Source organism: Myodes glareolus, chromosome 7 (genome assembly GCF_982192425.1).
Source record: "Myodes glareolus chromosome 7, mMyoGla1.1, whole genome shotgun sequence".
In the NCBI taxonomy this organism is placed as follows: domain Eukaryota; kingdom Metazoa; phylum Chordata; class Mammalia; order Rodentia; family Cricetidae; genus Myodes; species Myodes glareolus.
In genome coordinates, this window is record NC_142032.1 from 97039347 (window position 1) to 97065139 (window position 25793).

The following is a 25793-nucleotide window of genomic DNA, read 5'->3' on the forward strand; positions in this document are numbered from 1 at the left end:
TCTCTCTGAGTGTGTGTGTGTGTGTGTGTGTGTGTGTGTGTGTGTGTGTGTGTGTGTGTATGACTACCAGTCTCTGGCATAGCCTCAGGGAGTGCTATGGAGTGGTCTGCTAGTTTTTCCTGCTTCAGATTAAACCCTCCTGCTCAACCACCAAGCCTATCAGGGTCTAATGTCCTTTGTTTTTCCTCCCTTGGATACTGCCACTAGGTCCCAAAACACATGTGGCAAGGGACCAAGCCCACAAGCTGACAGGAGAGAGGAATTCGAATATATCTGAAGGAATTGCTGGTCATCTCTAACAATAGTCTTACAAGGGAAAACTTCACCCATTCCAGGAAAGTCAGATGTCCAGGTTATGTCTGAAAAAAATGTAGTTTGATTGTCTCAGGAGAATTTTGAGTTTGACATGGATGGCTTATGCTACCACACAACTACCTTTTGTCTCTCATTGAGGGGAAAAAGAGGGGCTGGAGAGATGGCTCAGCGGTCAAGAGCACTGATTGCTCTTGTAGAGGACCTGGGCTCAATTCCTGGCAACCACATGGCAGCTGGCAACTCTCTGTAACTCCAGTTCCAGGGTACTCGACACCCTCACATAGACATATATGCAGGTAAAACACCATGCACATAAAATAAAAATAAGTAAATAATATTAAGAAAGAAAGAAAACACTGATACAGTCCCATCAAACAAAACAAAGTAAATATATTGCAACATCTTTTTAACTTATATCATCCAATGAGTTGCTTCTCATATAATCTTTTCATAAAAAGATCTTAGGGGAAGCTTTCTCTAGCTCAGAATAGCATTGACCTAGTGGGGTGTGGTAGAGATAAGAGAATAGAGACAGAAATGGTGGTTGAAGCACCGTGTGTCCAATCTTGCCCTTGCTGGTTCTAGTGCTACCACCGTGAGCACAGCATCTCTCTCCCTGCTAGCAAACCCAAGGGCCTTCCAGGCTATGTCATGGGTTTGAAAGGCTTCAGAAAATTCAGCAGCATGACAGGAAGTGGTGGTTACAATCCTATCTGACCAGAAAGGTTTCTAAATGAATTCAATTGTCCCGAGACATAAGAACTTGATTGGAATTAAATTGAATTGAAATCAAAGATGAGAACTGTCCCATTGAAAACCATAATGTGCAATGACACTTCAATCACAAAAATGACAGCTGATGTGAGACAGGGCACTTAGACTGACCCCAAATTAAGAACACAGAGGAACTGAGTGGAGCATTCGATCGTATCTGCCTGTGAATTTGAAAATGGGCTCTGATTACAGGAAGTTTCTATATAGGGATTTTGAACTAAGGAAGTCTGTCGAAAACGGAAGTGATTCTTATTGTCTGTTACATGTACTTAATATTGTTACTTTTGTATTTAAAATGTTTTAATCTAAAAAGTGCAAAATCCTCTCCATTTTGTTGGCTACTGTTTAGGACAGCTTTACAAATATTTATATATAAAAAACCACTACATACCCTTCTCATCTAGAATCAGGTGAGCACCTCCTTCCTCAAAGATGACATTCTTTTTTTTTTCTTTTTTATTGTTGTTTTCCCCTAGTGGAGCTTGCATGTTAAAGAAATCAGACAGTGTGTGGTAACTCATGGATGGTGAGGCCACGTGCCCTAAAGTAGGACCTACTGCTATTGTGGTAGCTAAATAGAAACAGCATCCAAGTGACTTCTAAACACCTACTGTATACCGTGGTGCACCTCTGAGCCCTCATCAGATGAGCTTCTTTTATAGTTGCCTTGGCTTATACAGAGGCTACAACTAGACAGAGTGCAGAGAAGAGGTGACCTTGGGACTCAGTACTAAATGTGATCTCTCCATCACCCCCTTCATTTGGGAACAGGATGGGAGAAAGCTGGGAAGAATGCAAGGCAGAGGTTTGGGAGGAGTGTTGTGAAGCGTTGTCTCTGGGACACGGCACGGCTGAAGAACCTGAGAACTCTCTGCAGCTGGACTACCTTCATAAGAACTGCACAGCTGGCAACACGCCATCATGGAAGAGGGACTCATGAGGTATCGGTGGCCAGGGGAAGAGGAGCCGCTTCCTTTTGTGGTGTAACCAGTGATAAGTTGCCCATGCTTCAGTAAATAACCTCCTGCTCATGCCCAGGCAACCTAGTTAAACTTAGTGGGTCGCACATATCACATGCAAGAAAGTAGGAGGGGGTGCATTGGGAAGAAGGGTCTTAAGAGGAGGAGAGAAGATGAAATGGGATCATAGGGGCTAAAAAAGACTATAATTTGTTATGTAAGTGTATGAACTGTAGAGGAAGAAAACTAAAATAAACAACCAAAGAAATAAAGCAGTATAAATGGACTATTTTCCTATCAGGAGCTTGGGGTAACAACTTAGAAAATGGAAATGTCCATTTAGGTACAGAGTACTCTGTTAAGTACCTGGGCTCCATCTTAAGGTCTTCGTATACCTTATCTCACTTAATCCTTTTTGTCAGATGGACAATCACATTTTTCCTCTGGAGGGGTTAAGGGATTTGCCAAAGGTAGGAAAGAGCAGAGTCAGACTCTGCCATCACACCCTCATGGATCTACACAGAATTCTGGAGACACACACTAGGCTTGATATGTCACTACAGAACTTTTCTATAAAAATGGTCTCAGGAGACTGGAGGCATGGCTCAGCGGTTAAGAGTGTGTAGAGTCTGGTCCTGAGCATCTATGTCAGGTGACTCACAACTGTAAGTCCAGCGGAATCCAATACCCTCTTTTGGTTTCCACAGGCACCTTCTCTCACATGCACATAATAATAAATAAATAAATCCTTAAAAGAGGCTCATTCTGGAATTGTTCAGATGTCACAAGAAAGTGAGTCAAGTCCACTGTCAAGTTGGCCGTGAGGGGAAAGGATGTAGAAAGTAATGTGTGTGTGTGTGTGTGTGTGTGTATGACACGTGTATGTTGTTCACAGAGAGGAACTCATTAACTACACACTGAGATGAGGCTCCAGTAGCAATGCCATTCAAAAGATAAATATCATATTTTTTCAAATGAGGTAGCACAGTAGAAAATTTCTGAAAGGCAGAAATGACTACTGAGATCAAGTGGAAGATATATGGAGTTGTCGCTCTCATTTGTATCATTACGTTCACTCATTAACAAATTCAGCACACACTTACTGAACACCGGAACACAAAGATGAACCATGCCTATTTATCTCTTAGAGAACTCAAGGCAATCACGAGATGGCGAGGCTAAGCAGCCACTCTCAGCAGAAAGCTCTGTGTGCTCTACATGTGTGGGACACATGACACCATCTCTCCAGATCTCAGAATCACAAGGGAAAAGATTATCATAAAAATTGGGTAAGGATAGAAGATCAAAGATATACGTAATGCACTAGATTATGAGATAAAATAAAAAAATCTCAATTGTGTTTTAGTAGAGGGACTTGGCTTATTAATGCCCAGAATTGGTAAAATTTCCTCCAGGAGGCAGCAATTTCTGCCACCCTGTGTCTGTGCCTTACCTCTTACCTCTTTAGTTTGAGATGCAAGTGTCTAGATGGCCATATGTATTTCCCATTACCAATAAAGAGCTAAATTGGTAATTCTATTCTTATTAATTAAAAAATTAACTTTGTAACACCAGACAGGTGCAATGCTTGCAACTTGTAAATGGTGAAATAATGAAGCTTTTGTATAAATGTATTTACTTAGTAGCAATGCTTTTCTTGTGATACTAATTCTGTCTTATGCTTGACTTTAAATGTATTTATTTAAAGCTTTTGAGACATGATCTCACATATACCACGGCATCTTCTAACTTGACACAAAGCTGAGGCAAGCCTTAAATTCCTGGTCTTCAGGCTTCTACCTCCCAAGTACTGGAAGTATGAGCCCATTCTTGTACTGTGATGCACAGCTTATTTGTTTTGAAAGCCACATCCCTAACAATTCTCTATACTAGAAAATTGCTTCATTCTTCATTTTAATATGTTTATTTACTATAACTTATTTTTTTTCTGTTTTTTGGGTGTGTTATTTTAGACACTGTCTATGTAGCTCAGGATAGCCACAAACTCTTGGTAATTCTTCTGCCTTAGCCTCTGGAGTCCTGGGCATGTGCCACCATGCTTGGTTTAACTAGTCAAACCTGTAGACAAAGTCTAAATTATCAGGAGAGCATCTTCTAAGTTACTTTCAAGATGCTGATGCTAATTTAATCCAAAGGTGTGAAGTCTTAGGGTTTAAGTGTTATAAGCGTTAGATGTTTGAAAACCACTTTGCTTAATATATACTATGTTTGCTGTTTGAGGCATGTGATAAAACACATTTTAATTCAGCAATTATAGTTCAAGGGTCTTCAGCCTACAATTGCTTAAACAGTACCTGAATATTTAGGAGAATTTTGCTTGTTAGATTTGTAAAATACTGTTTCTTCATGTAAAAATGTTTATGAGAATTTGGTTAAGTGTGAAATTGATTAGAAGTTTATGGATATTAATCTGTTAAATTGAGAAATCTAAAAAGTAAAGTGAATATTTTATTTTAAAGATTAAAATGGTTAGCTCACTGTTTCACACTATATAGCACGTGCTAAGGACTGCCCTGGGACTACCACAAGTAATTTCCTTCCCAGCATGACACTGAGGCATGTGTGGTTAGCCTCCTTATTGTACAAGCAAGCTTACCACACCTTTAATCATCCTGACTTTATTTTTATAAAGCTCCCTGACATACCACACAATATATTCCTTTAGAATGTTTATTTTCTATTTCTCTCATAAGAATATAAGTTCCATTAGGGCAAGGATTTCTGTCTACTCCTAACCACAAATGTGTTATCAGCACCCACTGAAAGTATTCAGTTGATATCTGTTGAACAAATATTTGAAGTCAGCATTTACATCCTCAAAGTGATTATTTCAAAGGAAGTCTGACTGGTCCTTGCTTGAACAGAATGTCACAGCGCAGCAAAGTCACAGCACAAACAGGAGTCTTGAAAGATCACGGAGATAAGCTGACAGCAAGGCAGACAGCTGTGATCCCAAGCATCAGGACTTCTGAGTGTTCTAGAGGAAGTACCTGCCCCGCCCCAGTCCGTCTCTTAAACAGTGATAAGCTGATGAGGACCATCTGAGGCATTATGCTGGAGGTTGGAAAAATCTCATCTGAGCTGACAAACAGAACCTTGACTGTCCTTGTCTTTAAAGTGTTGTCCAAGGCTCGGAGGAGGAAGTGCCACAGAGAAAGCAGGGCTCAAAGAGTGACTGAGAAACGAGAATGTCAGTTTGTACAGCAGGGCTCACTCATTGTTACGTCATAAGAGAACCACTACGCTTGCTGATTTGAACGTTGGCTTGCAGAACCTGTAAGAAATCAGCAGTCATTTTATATATCACAGATGGGAGAAACTCCACCCAACAGGAATGTGCTCAGTGTGGACTCTGCCAGGCATTTCACTGGATACAGGTTACACAAGGATGAATAGCACGCTCCAGCCTCAAGCAGCAACTGGAAGTGCTGGGGATGACACATATGCAGATGATATTGACGACACCAACTATGATGTCAGGGTTAGACACAGCGAGCTAAGGAGAGAAGCACGGACAGAAACCATTTAGCTCATCCTAGAGGGGCTTCTGGCTGTTTCCTGAGAATGGCAGCCAATCAGATGTTGAAATGATGAGCTGGATCTACTCAGGTAACAGGGGCAGAAAAGAGCACAAAAAAGTAAAGCAGGGTGTGGGGTCAATAGAAAGCAATTAGTCGTGGCCCCAGTGTAAAGTGTAACAGGGAGAAAGACAAGGGTCACAGAGAGGCTGGACACAAAGGAACTCTGATCTTCAGCTTGCTCAGGGCTGAGCGCAGGTACTAGAGGATTTGAAGCAGTGTGGGCAGGGCAGGGATTTGGCATCAGCCAAGAGCTCTGGGTGGGTCTGTGGGGATGTTTCCTGGAAGGACTACTTCTCAGAGTGGACAGCGCCTTCTGCTGGCTGCCCAGTGATAAAGCAGTCTGAGGAGAATGCAGGGCTGGCTAGGCTTGCTCACTTCCACTCCCTGCTGGTGGGCACATGCACTCCACTGCTCCTGTTCTCCTTCTCTAACATGGGAATCCAGCTTCCTTGGCCTTCCAAGATGGGCTGAAGACCAGCAGCCCTCTAGAAACCCTCCAGACCTTCTTCAGTGCCAGCTGGGACTGCTGAAGCATCCAGCCTCATGGACAGAGTAGGTACCACACTCTCAACCTCTCCGCCTGTTGACACCATTGCTAGCCTACCTGGGCTGTGCTTGTAAACAAAGCTAATCCGTCCTCTTTGTGAACTGTATTCATTCTCTCAGTTCTGTTCCTCTAGAAAACACTGACTGCCGCAGGTGGTGCTGTGCTGAAGGAAAAAGCACATTGTGTCCAGTTGTCCTATTTTTAGCCATTTTAAGATGGATCACTGGGTTCAGATGTTGTACCTGTCTAACCCACCCCTCATCACATCATGTTCTCATCAGCATTCCCCTATTTTCCTAACCGGGGCTGGGCCCGGCAGCTGCTTGGGTGATGCAGGAGTTTTGGCCAGAAGCATATAGATTCAACATAGATTCAAGAGAATACAAGAGCCCCACAATAGAGGCCCTAGGCACTGTAAACTTCTACATTAAAACAGACTTCTCATCTTTAATCTGCATGAATCAATAAATCCACTTCACTCTTTAAAGCAGTTTGAGCTGAGGTTTCCGTTCCCAGAAGTCCAAAGTATTATATGTCTCAGGGGTATGAGAACTGTCCCATCCCAAGGCTTCTGTAGCAGCTAAGGACAAAGTTCTTCAGTATGGGGTTCTCTGGCTAGACTGTGTGGGATTCTCACTATGCTATGGGCCAGCTCTCTCTGAAAGCCTGGGTAAGGCAGGTATCAGGGTTTAAATGTCTTCTCCAAGTCCCATAGGTATGTTAATTGTTAATGCAATTTGAGAGGTGGGCTCTTTGGGATATGATTGGTGGGGAGGGTTCTGGTCTCATGAAAGAAGGTATTCATGGTGGATTAGCAGGTCAGTAGACTAGTGGGCTGTTGAAGAGGTCATGCTGGAAGAATGAAGTCTCTCCTGGTCACCAGCACTGTCTTGCTCATATGATGTCTTGCACAGACTCAGGACTATATAGCAGAGTTTCCACAAACCAGCGATGCAATCCCTTGACCTATGAGCTGGGCCCAACCTAAGCATGTGCAGAGCGGCGGGAGAGAGCCCATGGGAAAGTCTGAGGGAAGCGCTCCATATGGGTAGAATTCTAGGTCACAGAATTGGAATGAAAGGCCTTTAGTCTGGAGGTAGACAGTCCACAGCACTCCTGGCAGTCCCACTGCCTGTGAGGCCTGTTATGACAATCCTTTCTGATACTTTGAAGGCAATAGTATTAAGGGACAGATTTCCTAGATGCTAATGCTTAAAGCCATTACATGGTTGATTTCTTCTTCATTTGATGGTAAAGTCTCTTAAAAGGTTGTTGGAACTGTGTGTGTTTTAAGTCTGCTCGACTGTCAGCTCTTTTCTGTTTAGTGACCATTCACGTACATTCACAGTTTAAGATAAAGAACCGGGTATGTGTGTGTTTTCTCTCTGTTTGTAGAGGGTGGGAATTTTGACCAGGATCTGTGTCAGATGCAAAGGTGTATTCCTGTTCTTCATAGGTCGATGTTCACACATAAGAGACATATTCAGGCGCAGCCAGACCAATAGGTCCAGACAATGTCATCAGGCCTCATCACTTTCTCCAACTCTCAAGAGGCCTCTTTCTTGTCTGACTCCTTTCTGGTATTGGGTTCTAATGTTTAGAAGTCAAGGCATCAGATCTGTAATAGCACCTCATAGCTCCAATTACAGTGGAGCAGTGTGGTTTTTCTTTTGTTTTCTTTTCTTTTTTCTTTTTAAGAAACTTTCACTAAGACTCCTGGACTTACAGGGTCATGAGCTTCCCCTAAAGCAATCCTGGGATGTGCTAAGAGAAGGGACAGAGACCCTTCGGTTTGGTTATCTTCTTCCAAACTACTTGTACAGAGGGGAGGGGGGCTGAGCCCAGAAGGAAAAGGATATCCTTTTATCAGAAGAGGAGTGCTGAATTAGCAAATTCCAACTTTTCCTGTCAGGGTATTGCAGGGTAAGATAACTAGGGAAAATCAGGTTCTGCTTTAGAAGAACCAAGTTTTTGTGTCTACGAAGCAAGAATGTATTTAAAAAGAATATATTTAAAAAGAATCTAGTGGTTGGGTGGGGGACTCAGAACACAGCATAGCACTAAATTAAAAAGGAAAAAATCCATAAGCATTAAAGGTTTCCAAAATAAAGGGAGCTTGGTTCTCCAGTTTTACTGCATTGTTGTTCAGTGTGCATCCTACTGGGCTTGGAAATTATGGTGATGTTGAAGCAGATGATTAGGTGGGGGAAGAAACAGCAGGATCAAAACAACTGAGAGTAAATTGGCAAAAACCTCTTACATCACAAACAATTCGGGAATGTGAGGTCATCAGGGGCTGTGAATTGGTGCCAGCAGGATAGAAACGAAGGCATTTTCCTGAGAATTCTTAGGCTTTGTTTCCTCTAACATTGCTAAGTGAGCGGAATAATAATAACACAGAGGGAAAAACAACTTTAGAGTTAGTTAACTTTGTGATCCCTAAACCGTGGAAGCCCCTGGTTGAGCTCTGAGTGGTATACTTATGTCTAACAGCTGAGATGTAGGACTGCAGGTTGTAAGGAGATGAGTAGGCATCTGTATGCTTTGTCCAGGCACACGGCAAGGCAAAGTTCTACAGGCGATATCTACAGACTGAGGTTCATCACAGTGATAGTGATGGTTAATAATGAGAGTAAACATGACAGCATCTAGAATTACCTAGCAGACAGTACTCCAGGCATGTCTGAGGGATTTTCTAGTTTAGGTAAATTGAGGCAGGAAGAGCCACTCTATCAGAGGGCAGCACCACTCCCTGGGTTGGGATCCCAGACTGTATAAAAATGAGAAAGCAGCTGGCCAAGACCATTCCTCTCTTTCTGTGTCCTGACTGTGGAAACAATGACACAAGATACTTCAAATCCCTGGCCACACCTCCCCCACCTGCACTGTTAGGGAGTCAGGGTTAGGAAGCCAGGGTTAGGAAGCCAAACAAACCCTTTGTCTTAGTTAGGATTTCTATTGCCATGAAGAGACACCATGAGCACACCAACTCTTATGAAGGAAAATATTTAATTAGGGTGTCTCACTTAGAGTTTCAGAGGTTCAGTCCATTGTCATGGCTGGAAGCATGGTGGCACAGGCAGACATGGTGCTGAAGAAGGAACCCAGAGTTCTCCATCTAGATAGGCAGGCAGCACAGAGAGATACTGGGCCTTGCTTGAGTATTAGAAATCTCAAAGCCCACCTCCGCAACACACTTCCTCCCACAATGCCACACCTACTCCAACAAGGCCACATGTGCTAATCCTTTCCAATAAAGTCACCCCCTATGCACCTATAGGGGCCATTCTCATCAAACCACCACACACATCCTTCCCTTCTTGTTGTGTCAGGTACTCTGTCATAGTAGCAAGAAGCACAACTATTACGGTGACAAAGTGAGAGGGAGAACCTTTCCCAAGGAATCCTGTGGGAGCCAATGATACAGACACATTTTTAGTCTTAATTACTGTCCCTAAAAGATCCATGAAACAAAAATGCTTCTGATCTGCAAGCCCTTTGCCCAAGGACAGAAAATTCCTGAAATGCTTTAAGGGAGATAACAAACCACATGCTTTTACTCCCCTAAACAAGTTTGTTTGACCCAACCATACAGGATGTGCTTGATCACATGTGGGCAGGAGGTTCAAGGCAGGAAATACAGCAGGATGTATGTTTGCCCCTGCAAACCATGCTTGCCAGTTTGAGGAAAATCAGGGATGAACCTGGTCAGAGAGTTCAGCAACCTGGCTTGCATTTAATTAAATCTTGCTTCAAATCTGACGTTGGACTGTAGTAGTGGTCTTACTCTCCACCAGTGGAATTAACAGTGCAAGGCTAGATCCACTGTGGATGGGAGTGGAGGCTACACTTCAGCATCACGGTGTGGAAGAATACTATGCCTAAAAGCATTGTCTGGGACCAAAAGACCTGCTTAAATCTGCATGGATCAGCTTTTGTGAAGGTAGTAGGCATCCCCGAGTCTTAGCTCCTTACACAGCGAGCATCACTTTATGGCTCAGTTTGTGGGCTGACTGCTGCTCTGCCAAACAAGGCTGCTGCTGCTGTCTTCTCACTCCAGGACAATCGAAAGAGCTGCCTGGGTGCCGTACCCAAGACAGAACCCTAAGGCTAAAGGTAGCAAGTGATCTCACATGATGCATCCCAAAGTCGTCACATGGACTGACTTATTATAAAGTCTGTATTCTACAAGCTAAGGCAAGTGTCTTAGATAAGATTTCTATTGCTGTGAAGAGTCACCATTACTACGGCAACTCTTATATAGGAAAAATATTTAATTGGTGTGTCTTACATTTTCAGAGCATTCGTCCATTACCATAATGATGTAACGTGGTGGTTTGCAGGCAGATATGGTTCTGGAGAAGGAGGTGAGAGTTTTACATCTTGACCTGTAGGTAGCAAGAGGTGGTCTGAGGCACTGTGGGTGACTTGGTCATATATGTGACCTCAAATCCCACCCTCATTGTGACACACTTCCTCCAACAAAGTCATAACTACTCCAACAAAGTCTAATAGTGCCATTCCTTATGAGCTTATGAGGGCCAATTACATTTAAACTACCACAGCAAGCAGTAAGGTCAAGTCAAAAGTCACTGATCTAAGACCCTAACAAGATGGTGGAGAGTCACATCATACAGAATGAATACTACAGACAAACTGTATCTTATTGCTCCGAAGCTCACTTGTTGGTGGCAGTGAATACATTATTTAACACTCAGTTTATTTCATGGGGAGACAATATTGTTTCCCGTTTATAGGTTGTATTCCTTCCTCTTCTTGTTATGCAACACAATACTCAACAAAAGCATCTTAGGGAAGGGTGAGCTAGTTTTGACTCTCACTTTGAGAGGATACAGTCTTTGTGGTAAGGAAGTTATGGTAGCAGGAACATGAGGTATCGGGTCACATCGTGTCCACAGTCAGGAGTCAGAGACAGATGAAAACTGGTGCTCAGCTCACTTTTTCTTCCCACTTTTTATTTAAGCCAGATCCCCAGTCCATGGGATGGTGTTGGTATTGGGTCTACTTTCCTCAGCTAAATCTTTCTGGAAACTCCACTTTAGAGATACAGAGAGAGGTGTGTATCCTAGGTGATTCCAAATCTAGACCCTTTGGCCGTGGAGATTGGTTATCACACAAAGTGAGGGCTCAATCAGATGATGCATATACAAAGCATGTTAGAGTGTCTTGGAGAGAGTAGGTGTTTGGCAAAAGAAAGTTTACATTGTATTAGTGTTAATCTGAGATATTGTCATAAATACGAAGTTTGAGAGAAAAGCAAACACAAGAAAGCAGGATAGGGAGACTTAGGTTTGGAGAACACAGCAGAGAAGATGGCCGTCAAACAGTCAGGGTATAGAGTTTAAGGTGGTGAGAAGATAAGAGCAGGTAACACCCAATGTTCATAAATGCTGTACAATGGAGAAACAAAGGCGTTCATAGTGAACAATGGTTCAGGCCCTTCTCCAACAGGCTTGCCATGGCCTGAGGAAGGTCACCCAGCATCCTGCAGGCCAGGTAGACTGGAAACCCCTGAAGAACACACCTGCCAAGCCTCACTCCTTGTAAGATCTGCCCATTGATTCTCCTCTGACTGCTGCCTCCTTCCTGATGCTCTGCATCCCTTAGCACAGAGCCTGTGCCCTCTTCCCACCATCTCCACTCTTCCTGTGGTCTCAGCACATCTGACCACCCCTACAATTTCTGGGCGGGGCTGTCTGTCTTCCTCACAGCCTTTCTGTTCCATCTTAATGTATAGTGCTCCCTCCAAGTTCACCTTTAACCTCTCCTCCCTGGTACCATTCATTGAGGACCAAGGCCTTTCTTGCTCTTGGGTTTCCTTTCCAGTCAAGCCCTGTCTCTGTGCTGCTCCAAAAAACGAGGCCTGGTTGGTATTTATCCTTGAGCATCCTGGCCAGAAGTCTGGGGGTATCTAGAGACCTGGGCACACATGAAGAATTCTGTCTGAGGGCTCATGAAACGTGAATTATTTTGAAAGAATTTTCTGTGTTCTGCCACAGAGCAGGCGATGCTAGTTTATCAAACTCCTTGAGTAATTCTGAAATGAGAACTCTGTGTGACACATGTTGGCGGCACAGTGGGTATGGCTGCCATTTTCAGGAGAGTTGAAGCAGAATAATTACAACATGAGATGGGAAGTAAAGTATGGTGTCTCACTGAAGTCTGTCCCCTCATGGAGGATACTTCCTTCTTCCCAGCAGGAGGCTATGCTGTTGCCCTGTTCTTCCCCATCCCTAACACAGCAGGGATGAGCATCCTCGTCTGAGGAGATAAGATCTAGTTGCAAGGCCTGTGCACACATCTAGCAGGGCCCAAAAAGGTAACGGAGCCTCAAGCCAGCCCCCTCCTCTAAGTAAGCCCCCTCCCCCCGCCGCCTTACTTGTAAAATTTGCTCTCAGAATAGGGACAGACTGGAAAGACTACAGAGGCCAGGCTCTGGGCACCTCCACCCGCCTTCCTTCCCTGGTGTCTCTGAACCTCTCACTTCTCAGCTTCACACTCACACACTCTCACAGTGCCAAGGTCCACAGGATACTGAAGCCTGGTTGGACTCCAGAGTCTGGTAGCGTTTCTGTCTTTGTGGGTTATAAGGGCTTCTCTTAAAGCTCTTCCCAAGGGGGGCAGATCTCAGGCTAAGAGAAAAAGTGTAGGATATTGTCAGCAGGGCTTTTCCTATCATCTTTCTGCATGCAGTTTAAACATAACATCTAAAATTCTAAGAGATTTGTTACCAGTTTTGTAAATCTGTGAGTTACAAATGTGATCTGTACACCTTATGCCAAGCACAAGGTATGTAAGGCCAAAGGGGCTCCAGGCTCCTCTTCTTCCTTAATCATCCAATGCTGACCACCTGCCCATGTGTTGGAGCTACCCAAACAGTTTCATTATGGACGAGATATAATCCTGTTTCCAGAGAGCTCACATCTTATTCAGGAAAACAAAGATAATTTGAAGATTGCATTACAGCAGTTATTGAAAAGGTTTATTTTCTCAGGAAAGCTTGTAGCTAAATGTTGTATTAGCTTATTTCTTGTTACTATAATGAAATATCTGGGTCAGGATGGTTTTTATAAAGAGGTTTTATTTAGTTCATAGATTTAGAGACTCATGGGCACGGTGTTGATTGATATCAAATCAGCTCTGTTTAAGGACTTCCTGGATGCAACACATCTGGCAAGGGCAGGTGTATGAATGTTGTGTGACTTTCCTCAGGAGACAGGAATAAATGCTTATTAACCCTAGAGAGAGAGAGAGTAAAATCAAAGAAATCAACCAAGTGTAGTTTGGTTGACCAATGATTTTAATTAGGGTGACAGATGGGAATGTGGACAAGTTACTCCAAGTGCTGGCCAAGTCACACCACTGCAGCAGAGTCTCGTTTCTCCCAGTAATAGTTACACACTTAAACATTCATAGGAAGGGTAGGAATCTCTTCTGTCTTGTTAGCCTCACATACCCATTTCCAGGATGCAATGGTAGTTGGCCTGCTCTTGTGACATTCTATTATCACAGCTGTTCTAATTTCTAGATGTCAATGGCCATGGCATGCCTGGAGGATAGGGTTCAATTGCAAGGGAAGGTCATCTCTCCATGTGAGAAGCCAAAGAGGTTGGCAATCCCCAAGTCCCTCTTGACCCAGTGACTCAAGGACCTTCAGAAGACACATTTAAACCATGTCCAACCTATCACAGGTAGAACCCCAAAGAAGTCGGTTTAGAATGCATTGGAGGTAGCCCAGGCAAAGTAAAACACACATGCAAGGGCAAAGGGATTCCACAGACAGACACATTCTCAGGGTCTCTTGGGAGGCCCTGCTTGCTGTATGACAATGGTTTGTACCCTGTCACTTGTATTTTAAGAAAACGCCGATTGGCTAGTAGCCAGGCAGAAAGTATAAGCGGGGTGACCAGGTAGGAAGCCAAGGTGGGGAGACGAGAACAGGAGAATTCTGGGAAGAGGAAAGAGTTAGTTTGTAGTCGTCACCCAGACACAGAGCAAGCAAGATGAGAAAGCCTCGCTGATAAAGGTACCAAGCCACATGGCTAACATAGATAAGAAAATTGGGCTAATTTAAGATGTAAGAATTAGTTAAGAAGAAGCCTGAGCAAATAGGTCAACCAGTTTATAATTAATGTAGACCCCTGTGTGTTTCTTTGGGATGAACAGCTGCGGGTCTGGGTGGGACAGAAACCTCCGTCAATACTGCTCGTCATGGTGGCACTTTACTATGTCCGGACACCTTTCTCAGAGCTAGGTGCAGTATGGAGGTCTCCCTGCCCCACCCAGTGAGGGCTTCCTGCTCTCTCCCTAGCCTTATTTGGAGACTGTCTCTAGGCCTGGATGCCAGATTTAACTCAAAGGTGGCTTTGACACAGTTTCCTGCAAAAGATTTCCCCTGCTGCACATATGGTAATCAGACATTGTGCTGGGGGCCACTGTGCTGTCACATATGGTAACTAGACACGGAACCAGGAGCTTTGTGATAGGAGCTCGCTGCCTCATGCAGATCAGGAGATGTCCCCGCTGCTGTCCCTCTCCTACATATCTCCCTCAGCCTAGATTAAAGTTGAGCTGTAACACTGAAGCTGTCTCCCGAAAGGAGCTCACAGAACAGACAAAGGCCTGCTTGCTGCCTCTGCTCCTTTCCCCTCATGGCCCTGTGGCCAAAGGACCACTGGGAAGAAAAAGAACTCAACGATCCTGAAAGTAGTTCATATGTAAGTATTATGCCAAGATGCAGTGATAGGTTATAAACTCCACACAGGAGTTAACCAGGTTGTGGAGGGTTCTGTGTACATTGTAAGGAACCTGCATTCAAAGCTGGAAAAAAAAAAAGCTGAGGAGAGGCAGAGAGAATAAAAGAACTGGGGTAAGGTACTGGAGTTAGTCATGGACTGTTGTCTCCTGTGGCAAGAGGGAACCAGCAGCAGCCTGAGAGGGATTAGATCAAGGACAAGACTTGTCAAACCTGAACCCACGCTGCCCCAGAGCGCTGGACTGCATCGGAGGCTCTTCAGCCACAGTGCATGACCACCTCTCTCTGCAGACCCGCAAGCTCTGTACTGCCAAACTCCACATCAGCTCAAGAGGGCACTGAAATGGACGCTCCTGATCCCCAGAGTGGATAATGCTAGGCAGTGCAGGCATGCCCCATGTTTCCTTCAGTACTTCTTGAAAGGACTGAGTCCTTAACGTCCGCTGACAGGCACCATTTCATTCTGAACATTCTCGGGAGCACCTGGGCCAACATGAGCTCATTGACAGAAGGGAGGGGCAAGAACTGCCTACCCACACTTTCCAGGGGTAGGAGGAAGGAGAAGCTGAAATGTACCAGTACACCAGCTGGCCTTACACCTCTTGCCCTAATTGCTTTCCCTTCAATGAATCACCATGAATCAGTGGAGATGACACGGAAGGCTTTGCCTTTCCCCGCTCTGGGCAGAGCCAGGATCTCATTCTTGAGACTACCCCAGGCTTCATTAAGAGATCAGGAAGTTGTGATTTCATCGGACTAGGCAATCACCATAAAGGATGGCTAGCCTAAAAGGGAACCCCCTGGGAACTCCCAAAGGAAGAGAATCAGTTTGTGACCAGGGCTCCTCAGCCTCCTTTAATCATGATGACGACACTAACTGTAACTATTATACACGCAGCATATACTAAGAACTATGCACCTTTGCAGGTCTTCTGCAATATTAACTTATTCAATTCTTACAATTCTTGAAAGCAGCTAAAAACCAATATCCTTTTTACATTTCTCCCATGGCAATCATGATATTTCTGAGCATAGTCACTGGACATTCCTGGGATCATGACTTCAGGGGTTGGAGGCTCCTCACTTACTTTGCAGCACCCAGCTCAGTTAAGCTCGGCTGTAACATCTAATGTCTGATTTTCAGGCTAGCCTGGCATCTAGTTGACATCCATGCTGTGCCTGGAGTTTGTTCCCTGATTGGGACTCCCACAGTGTTATTGCTTATTCTAATAAAATACCCAGTCCAGTGGCTAGTTCCAAACTAACGACAAAAGCTGGGCTTTTCAGTGACTTCAGCAAGGGAGCCATGTGCTATGGGCAGGATGGACAGTAGCTGAGACCTGGTGTGGTAGTCTTGAAGAGTTGGCTGAAAAATACAGGACTCTCCTATGGACCCACTGTACAGAGCATCTCTGAGATCCCAGAGCTAGGTACTGAGTTTAAGGGGCTGGTTCTGTCAAACATCCAGACTGGGGATAACTTCTTGCTTTACTCAGCACAACTAGAAAACTACAGCTAATAACAAATAATTGATATGTCTCAACATAAATCAATGATACATATGCCAATTACCCTCATATGATCATTACACATTGAATACATGTATTAAAATGTTATATATTATAACTCATGGATGCATGCAATTACTGCATGTCAATCGAAATATGTATTTTAAAGCTTGTCTCTCTGGGATAAGGAGGGCAGGAAACAGTTGCATATTCATGGATCATCAGTCCCCTTGCTTGAAAACATAGTCATGTATAGAGAAAACAAAGAATGAAAATAATAAACTATGGGGCATGGCCATGTTTGAATGTTAACCCATGAAGACTGGCGAGAGAGCCATGTAAGAAAGCAGACTGGTGTGAAAGTCAGCAGAGCTCCAGGCTCTGGGAAAGTATCAGGGTAGGAGTTGATGGGCAGTTGGGTCAGGGGAGATGGGATGTCTTAGTAGGGTTAATATTTCTGTGATGAAACATCATGATCAAGATTAATTTTTGGAGGACTGTATTGATCTCATTTACATTTCCATACAACATTTCATCATCTAAAGCAGTTAGGGCAGGAAACTAGAGGGAGGCAAGAGCTGATGCAGAGGCCATGGAGGAGCCCTGGTTACTCATCATGTTCATGGCTTGCTCAGTCTGCTGTACAGAACCCAGGGCTACCAGGTCAGGGTTGGGACCACCTACAATGATCTGGGCCCTCCCACACCAGTCACTAAGTAAGAAAATATCATACAGGCTTGCCTACAAATTTGATTGACTGATTGGAAACATTTTCTCAATTGGTGTTCCCTCCTCTCAGATGACTCTAGGCTCTGTTAAAATGGCATACAGTTACCCAGAACAGAGATATATGGAAGGACAGAAGTCAGGGATTTCAGCTGCGCCACCTCGAAGAAGGTAAGAACCAAGAGGTCAGAGGTTGTGAAGTCCAAGGCTAGATAGAGAGGCCCAAGGCACTACCCCAGTGTCAGCACTAGTCAGCCCATCAGTCCGAGTGCTCTTGGAGTCTTGAGTCATATTTTTTGGACCCTCCTGTTCTCCATCTGCCTCTCCCTGTATATACTGAATAACACTGACCATTAAAATTTGCCTAGTATCTAGTAAATGCTGGGTCCTGTGCTAAACTAACATTACATTTATGGTCTCATGTAAGACGGATATTCTTATTTGGTAGGATCTATCATTGTGTGTCTAAAGTGTTGACTAATATGACTTAGATAAATTTATTAACTTGTTCAAGGATACAGAGCTCAGAAAGAATCAGGCAAAATATGAATTCAGTGACTAGGCTCTGGAGTCCTGAGTTTCCAATGTGAAAAGACCCACTTCTAAGTTTGAGTCAGTGGGGAGTCGCCTAAGGATCCTTCAGAAACCCAACAAGGAGAAGGTCCTTCTGGAAACTTCTTTGAAGAACAGACCTCTCACCTGCCTCCTAACTACTGACTTTTAAGTACCAATATGAACTTGAACCAATAGAGCATGAACTCCAGTACAGATCAAAGACAAAGTCAGGACTGTTGTCTGCCAGGTCATTCCTGCTCAGCTCTCTATGTGGCATTGGCCTCCAGAGGCAGTGACCACAACCTGAGGGACACTGGCTCTGCCTTCACAGGGATAGCAAACACATGGGCCTCTGTGGGTTATGGAAATTGAGCAATTTTTCACTTAAAATCAACTGAAAACAAACTTTGATGTCTTCAAAATTATATATTCATAGAACATTTCTAGACTCTGGGATAGGATTAGATGGTAATGATTTAATTGATGGTTAAGTGTGTAGATAAAACGAGTGTGCTGAATCCTTCCCATAATTATCTCTCTGAGGAGCCCTGGCAGCTGTAATTACTGTCTGAGGCCAAAATTACAAACCAGCTGTAGTTTTAAGCAAAATTCGTTGCAGCTTCTGCTGGATCTTTAAGGAAAAGTTGGTCAGCACCAGTACAGGCATCCCCATAGGGCCAGCCGATGGAGGTGTAGAACCTTGGAAAGGGGATGTATTGTCTTAGCTTGTCTGAATCCCTGCTCATCACTGTCACGGTGCACTGCTCTGTTCTCTCTTCCTTGCCACAGGAAACCTTTCCTCTCCTCTTTCTTTTTCTAGGAAGAGTTCTCCGATCAGTTAGTAGATATTACTGACACTGTGCTCTAGAGGCTGGACAGTAGAATCAACAAGGTGGGGCACATGTAAATCAACACAGTGATGGTGCTGGAGCCCTCACATTGAGGAAGATCGGTGGCAGCATGAGAATTCCAAGTCTGTTCCTTGCTGGTGGCCCATAGGTCAAATTAGATTCTCTGTCTGTATTTGGTCAGAACAGACAGGAATGACTGCCTCCAAAGATCTAGTGAGTTCAATTATGAACATATTCTTTTCAAAGGCTTACTTCTTGTTTGGATAGTTATGCAAACCATTATGTGTTCATTCAACACCAACCACAGAAATCTGGAAATGAATAGAAATAAATGAATTCTTTTGGTTTGTGTCTAAAAGCTGGTATTGGTCCATCATTTTAAATGTTCTCACTATTTTATGCCTAACATCTTATGCCTAACACCTAATAACTTAAAAAAATAAACAGTCCTTAAAATTGGTTATTCTTTCTACTTTGCGTAATTGGACATCGTTGACTTTCCTCTAGTCAGTGTTTAAGCTCATCACAACGGCCCTCTTCCTCTTTATCATTTTAAGAATTGTTTTCTTGCAAAGAACAATGTTCAAGGTCCTATATGGAAGACCAGGTAATTCCATAATATATAGGGCAGACATGGTGCCTGTAACCAGACTGGCCTGTGACTTTTGGGTTATATTGCACTTGACTTTTAATTAAACAGCAGTCCAGTCTGAGAAATTAGGAGCTTCATCTAGGGGTGAATAGTTTGGGTTAAGTGAACATGCTACAGTGGAAGAGAGTGTACATGAGCCACTAACAACAGCTGAGCTAGACAAAGACGCTTGCCCCTGTCAGCCCTACAGCCTCGCAGGCATTCAGCATTCCTGGGGTACTCGCCATGGTTACAGGTTGTGCTTCTCTGTGATTTATTCATAGCATACCCCCAGAATATGGATCCTGAATTCTATCCTTGCCACACAGACCTCTTGCTAGGTATGAATTGGACAGAACACAGCATAAGGAAACATCGGAACTGTTATTAAACAAACTGTCTACTCAGCTATTGGGATGAAATCAGCATGTGTCTTAGTCTGGCAGAGTGTCAGACACCTGTTCAGAGATATTTGCTTTATTCAAAAAAATGAGTCTGAAAATGCTGTGAAGGAAGAAGCCGCCATGATGGGTGTAAACACGGAGTAGCGGAATGCCATGGACTTCGAACCCTCCCTCAAAGGGGAAACGGACGTCAACTTCATGTGCTCTCTCTTAAGTCAGGATTTTGGGCAGTAGAATGGTGAGAAGTGACAAAATATTGAACAAATGTCAGCTTTCAGGGGTAGGTACCCCAACAGAATCCATTCATGCCATCCATCTGGCTTGTCTCCTCGTATGCAGCCACTTTTCTTCTGTATTCTTACTGGGTCACATATTTTATTCCTCAGTGCATGAACCTTGTATGGTAGTGATTGGCCCTCAATATTTATTGGAAGAATGCATTCATAATCCCAGGGTATTTGCACTGGTATCAATGGCCAGGGGAGGGCAGCAAAGGGTAGCAGAGTGTTGTGAAGGTAGCAGGGCTCCCCAACCTCTGCCTCTTCCTGCCAGCTATGTGCTTTTTTGTAGACAGATGCTTAGCAGTGATGCAAGGGTCCCATAACTAACATTGACTACTTGTGGCATTGAGGGTACTAGGACTGGAGAAAAATTGTTCACAAGTGTCCATTGAATCTTAGTGTTATAAAGGAGGGAAACCGCTTGAGTGACAGCTGGAGAAGCCAGTGTCCAGTGCTGGGACTGAGATATGCGGGGAGTTGAAATCCAGAATTCCACAGGCGTTAGGTTAGCATCACAGGCTTGGTTCTCTTCCACAGGCAGAGTACAGGGATTTAGAGAAAAAGCTTCCTGTCCTCCATTTTCATCAGAGGAAAGAGTATTGACAGTCATATGCAGAGATGGTGTAGGCAGTAGGGCAACAACCATCTCTTGTTTGAAAAGATTCCATGGAATCTGCTGGTATGGAAGGGGCTTGGATCTTCTCTTTACTTGCTGTTACATGGCACCCATGCTGGCTTTAGTCTCTTGGAATGCCATGATGGAGTCTCAACTTGAGGGTAAACTTTGAAATGACAGGGAGAATCAGCTGGAAGGTTGAACAGGTCATGCCAGGGAAGGTGCTTTTAATGGTGTCTAAGAAGGCAATTCATCTTCAGGTTTGGGTCTTTCTCGTTCACATTGTTTCAATAACCAGCAAGTTCATGGCTATGAAATGTAAAAGCAAAGTCTGACAGGGGCCTGAGGAGGTTTTCCCTGGTTCCTAAATGAGAGCTACAAAGAAGTATAGTATTACCATTTACTCTGGACTTGATGTCTACTGTTAATATCACTTGTTTGAAGATGAAACAAAGAAAAGATGTCCACCATCCTCAGCTACTGAATCCTCCATCCCCCAGCTCTTATCCTCTCTCTAGACCCTCTGGCAAGATCATACATTTTCTCCTTGCTTAAGCTATGCTTTTTTTGGTAGAATTTCTGTTATTTACAACAAAAGTAACCCAATGACTATATCTCATAGCAAAACCAAATCAAAGACTTATCAGATACCATATTCTTAACAAAAGAAAACTTCCAGGAACTTTGTTTTTCCTCATGACTAGATGGCTCTCTGTCATGCTTTGGGGGTTTGAATTCTTCCTAGATAGTCCCATATGGATAATTTCTGCTCAACCCCACACTTCAGTTTATCAAGAAGTTTTCAACATCATATGCATGTCTTTCTAGGAACTACTTCCCATTCACACATGTGTGTTTCTAAGTCGTCTGCTGGCCTGCCTGAACGCCAGTGCTACCTATAAGGGGACGGACTACTGTCCTGGGATATTGTGCCTATTCTCTCTGAAGGACTCATTCATCCATACTTCAAATAGATGGGCGTTCTGTCTTATCTCCTGTCATTTACTGGACACTTCTTGTTTAAGGTTTCCCCCATCTCCACCTGAAAGACATACATATGAAATGGTATCATGGGTTATTCCATTTTGTTCATTCCCTATATCCTAATAACAGGTTTTAATATTGATGAAGTGAGCTGACCAATCTCTGAGAAACAGTCCTATGTCTTTATAATATGATCTGTGTTCTTGGATACAAATGATTCCTTTTATTATTTGAGAGTCAAGATACCAGTGGAAGCTTTGTGAACAGAACTCCAGAAGCAAAGGAAGTAATCCCAAGATTCGATAGACGGGACTACATGAAATTAAAAAGTTTATGTACAGAACAATAGCTATCAACAGAGAACATAGCCCACAGAATGGAAGAAAGTTTTTGCCAAATGTATACCCTGGAAAGGGAACTAAAATCCAAAATTTATAGAGAATGGCAAAAATTCAGCAACAAAACATCAATAACATCTGCCAAGCTACACGTGGCCCAGTGAAAAGGACATTTCTCAAAAGAAACCCTACAGCCACAAATCATCATCTCTGATTACAGCTCAGTGCTCCAGAGTTTCAAAGGGCAACATGCGGGCAAAATAAGAATACCACCTGCTTCGTGAATTTATCATCTTTTCAACTGTATTGTGAATCCATCATTTTCCAACAGAAACCAAGCAAGCCAACCCCAACCCAACCCCACCTCTGAAGACACATTCATGCTCGCTCCTGTGGGTTTGTTTTTTGCAATATGCAGTGAGCGTGACCAGTTTTAGCAAACTCTACCGAACAGCAGGACGGCTTCTTGCTTTGGGACACAGTTAATTTACTTCTCTGTCTCTGTGTCCCGTTTTATTCCTTCCTTCCTCACTTCTTCACTTCTTCCTTTTTTGTAGGCCAGGTTGATCCTGGAGCTCCTGATTCTGCCTCTACCTCCTGAGTGCTAGAGGCATTTGTCACGGTCATCTGCTTCTGTATAAGATTCTGAAGAGGAGCCCAGGGCTTTGTACAGGAGGTAAGCTAAGCACTCCAACAACTGAGTCACATACCCAGTTCCCCAGAGTTTCTTCATGCATCACAACAAAACATGATTAGTAGAGATCTTTTTAGCTTGTCTCCATGCAGCTTTATTTCCACTGTGGTGGAGGATCTCTCATCTGCTGCTGTTGCAGACAATATAGTCCACCACGATGAATCTCACCTCTGCTTATGTTATTCTGCTTTTTCTAGTTTCTTTCTTACTCAAGAGATCACCATCCTTTAAGGTTTCATCTTCAGCACACTTACTGCAGAATACTATGTATAAACAAGTGTCTAGAGCAAACACTTGTGTCTCCTCGGCTTCTGGACATGCCCAAACCCACACTAGTTCTGGTGGGTGCTTGGGTTACGAGGACTTTAGGTTCATTCATGAGTGTTTAATATACATTTGGATGGCTTGTTTGAGATTATTTAAATACTCATGAATAATAATAGCAGTGGATTCTTACAGAAGCCCCACAGAAGGAACCATGATGGCTGCAGGAGTTCTCTTTGCCATCCAAGATAATCCCCGGGGCCTTAGCATCAGAACCTCCAGTGCTTTGAACTAGCCTCTGCTCTTAATAAGACTAAGTTTTCCTAGTTTATTTCTTCTCTGTCCTCCTTCTACCTCTTAGGTTCTTCACCCACTAGTTTTCATACATTTCTTCTCATTATAGTTCTGTGATGCCTGCAATTTATCTTCCATCATGACCTATTAAGCCTTTTCAATTCTCTCTGTAAAGCTGATGACTTCAATCTCTGGTTCTGTGGACGCCATCATGTTCATGATGCTTCCTTCCAAAGCTTGCTGATAAAACACAATTGTCTCAATGAGTCACGGGGTATCAAACCGTATCAGAAGTCATAGGGAAGCTCACGAAGTGGCTGCTAGAAACATGACCCTTCATTTGTGACAAGGCACACATACTTGACATAGGTTTAGAGATGCCTCTTCAACAGCGAGAGTGAGGTCTTGCCATGTGCAGGAGAGGCTGAGCAGGTACTGTGGGTCACATGGTCCAGTATGGACTTGTCTCTCATCTCTGTGCACTAATCCTCATTCCCCTGCTTTTCTTCCCCATTCTTTAGCCCATAGTTTCTCTTCTCAGTATTAAGTCTGTCTTTGATTTGATGTTGTTTGCAGTTCCACTGAGGTGGAGTGTGACCTCCACTCCCTAGAAATGCTTCTAGAGCAGCCTCAGCCTATATGGTCCAGTGTTCCTGAGGCTGCTTCCTGCGTGGTATAGGAAGCTTGAGATGAGATGGTTTCTCTAATTCTACCTGGACACCCATAAGGATTCTCCTTAGCCATTTTTTTCTGGTTTCTCAGGATGTTGATATTCACATTTTAAACTACATATAGGTCTCATATCATCAGGGAATAGTGAACTGAGTGATTTTTCCCCTATAATCTATAATCTATAAAATATATTTGCCTGCAGTTTTTTACTGGTCAGTATAAATCCAATCTACATGCTTTCTTCCATTCTCCACTGGTGTCTTATGCTCCCTCCTGAACTGGAGTTTCATAAACATTTTTTTTCCCAGACTGATTCCTCTTCCGAATATCTTGGGAGTGATCCCATTGAAACCAAGAGGTCCAATGGCTGCTTTATGACTGGTGAAGGTTGTCTCTTGCATCAGCACCAGGCTTTTAGGATTTTAGAACAAATGCTCAAAGTCTGCGCACAGTTAGACTTGTTGAACATGAATGCAAGTGTGGGCTGTGAAGCCGACCTGGGAGGAGATGACTTAGTAGGAAAAAAATTTCTGTGTCAAGAGCTGATGCTGAAATCAGAGATGAAGCCTGAACAAAAATGTGACATCCAAGAGTGAGGGGCGGGGTGTGGGAGGTCCATGGGATGACAGTGCAGAAGAGGTTTGATTGAGGAGTGCAGCATGGGAGAGACGGGTCACTCTAGACAGTATGAAGAAGGCACGTGAGGAAGCAAGTGCAGGCAGGTCTAGAGCAGTGGGTCCCACCCTTTCTAATACTGAGACACCTTAATGCAGTTCTTCATGCTCTGGCGACCCCAGTCACAAAATTAGTCGCACTGCTACCTCATCACTTTAACTTTGCTACTATCATGAACCGTAATATAAATATTGGATATGCACGGTATCAGCTATGTGACCCTCAAAGGGGTCATGACCTACAAGTTGAGAATCACTGGTCTAGAAGCTGGCAAAAGGCCCAGTAGGACCAAGGCAGGACAGCCCTTTCAATGCTAGATGGAAGAGGACAGAGCCGCTTCTATGACACTAGACTGTGTAGTAATTATATGGAGAAAACCCAGGTAACTAGGAAGCCTGGGGAACAGGAGGCAGGTGGTGTCCTAGTTCCAGCACTTGGGGAAGTCCTAGGCAGGTACTGCATAATGCTGGGTTACTTGCTTCTGGGTCAAATGCGGCAGAGTGGGCACTTCCTAGAATTTCTCATAGAATAACAGTTACATATGCCATGGAAGCAAGATGGTATCACAATGGGCCGGTTAGGGGAGGGGCATCGAACACATACTGTAAGGAGAAAGGAGAAGTTTCTGGGTAGAACTACACAGAAGTATCCACTCTTTCTCCTGTATCAACCCAGTCTCCTTTATTGGTCTTTTCTTATTCAATGTAATCTTAACATTTCTTGCTTCCATGAGGGAAAACCCTTCTCTCTCCCACTACCCTTCTTCTTCCTTTGCTAGCCCTAGCCTATCTCCTGCATGTCCTCTTTCCATCAAGACACCTGAAGGAATTACATATAACCATGGACTCCACCTCCTCACTTTCCAATTCCACCATCCTTGTCTCCCTCTCACCAATTATGAAGCCTGCAGAGACCATCACTCCTCAATGAGAGGCCACCACCAAACTTCTATAGTCAGTCCAGCCTGTGTTCAGGAAGACAAAAGGCTTGGGGATAGGACCTGATGTTGAGGAATAATTTCATGTGTATGTGAGGGTACTATGTGTGTACATGCATGGTCATGTTTACACCAACAGATATATGCACATGCATACGGAGGCAAGAAGACACCTCAGGTGTTTTTGTTTTTTGTTGACCACCTCCACCCATTTTTCTTTTGAGATAGTCTCTCATTTGGCCTGGAGCTTTTCAACTAGGCTAGATTAGCTGGCCAGAGACAGGAATCCACCTGTCTCAATTTCCCCAGCACTGGCATTCTAAGCACTATCTCTAGCTGTTTAAATGTGTTCTGGGGATCAAACACAGTCCTCATGCTTTCAGGGCAAAC

The 25793-nt window shown here is 43.7% G+C and overlaps 1 protein-coding gene across 3 annotated transcripts in view; it reads right to left on the bottom strand.

Annotated features, from left to right (window-relative positions):
• The window catches only part of Syt9 (synaptotagmin 9), a 157620-nt gene that overhangs the window by 2259 nt on the left and 129568 nt on the right, over positions 1-25793 (bottom strand). The window contains exons 7-8 of one of the 3 annotated variants that reach the window (XM_087908588.1): positions 10059-10091; positions 9132-9138 (exon numbers count right to left, since the gene is read on the bottom strand). The exons of the other annotated variants lie outside the window; for them this stretch is intronic. Of the exons in view, the coding sequence (XP_087764714.1) occupies positions 9132-9138; positions 10059-10091 (40 nt within the window). The remainder of the gene's footprint in view (positions 1-9131; positions 9139-10058; positions 10092-25793) is intronic. 3 annotated transcript variants of the gene reach the window in all.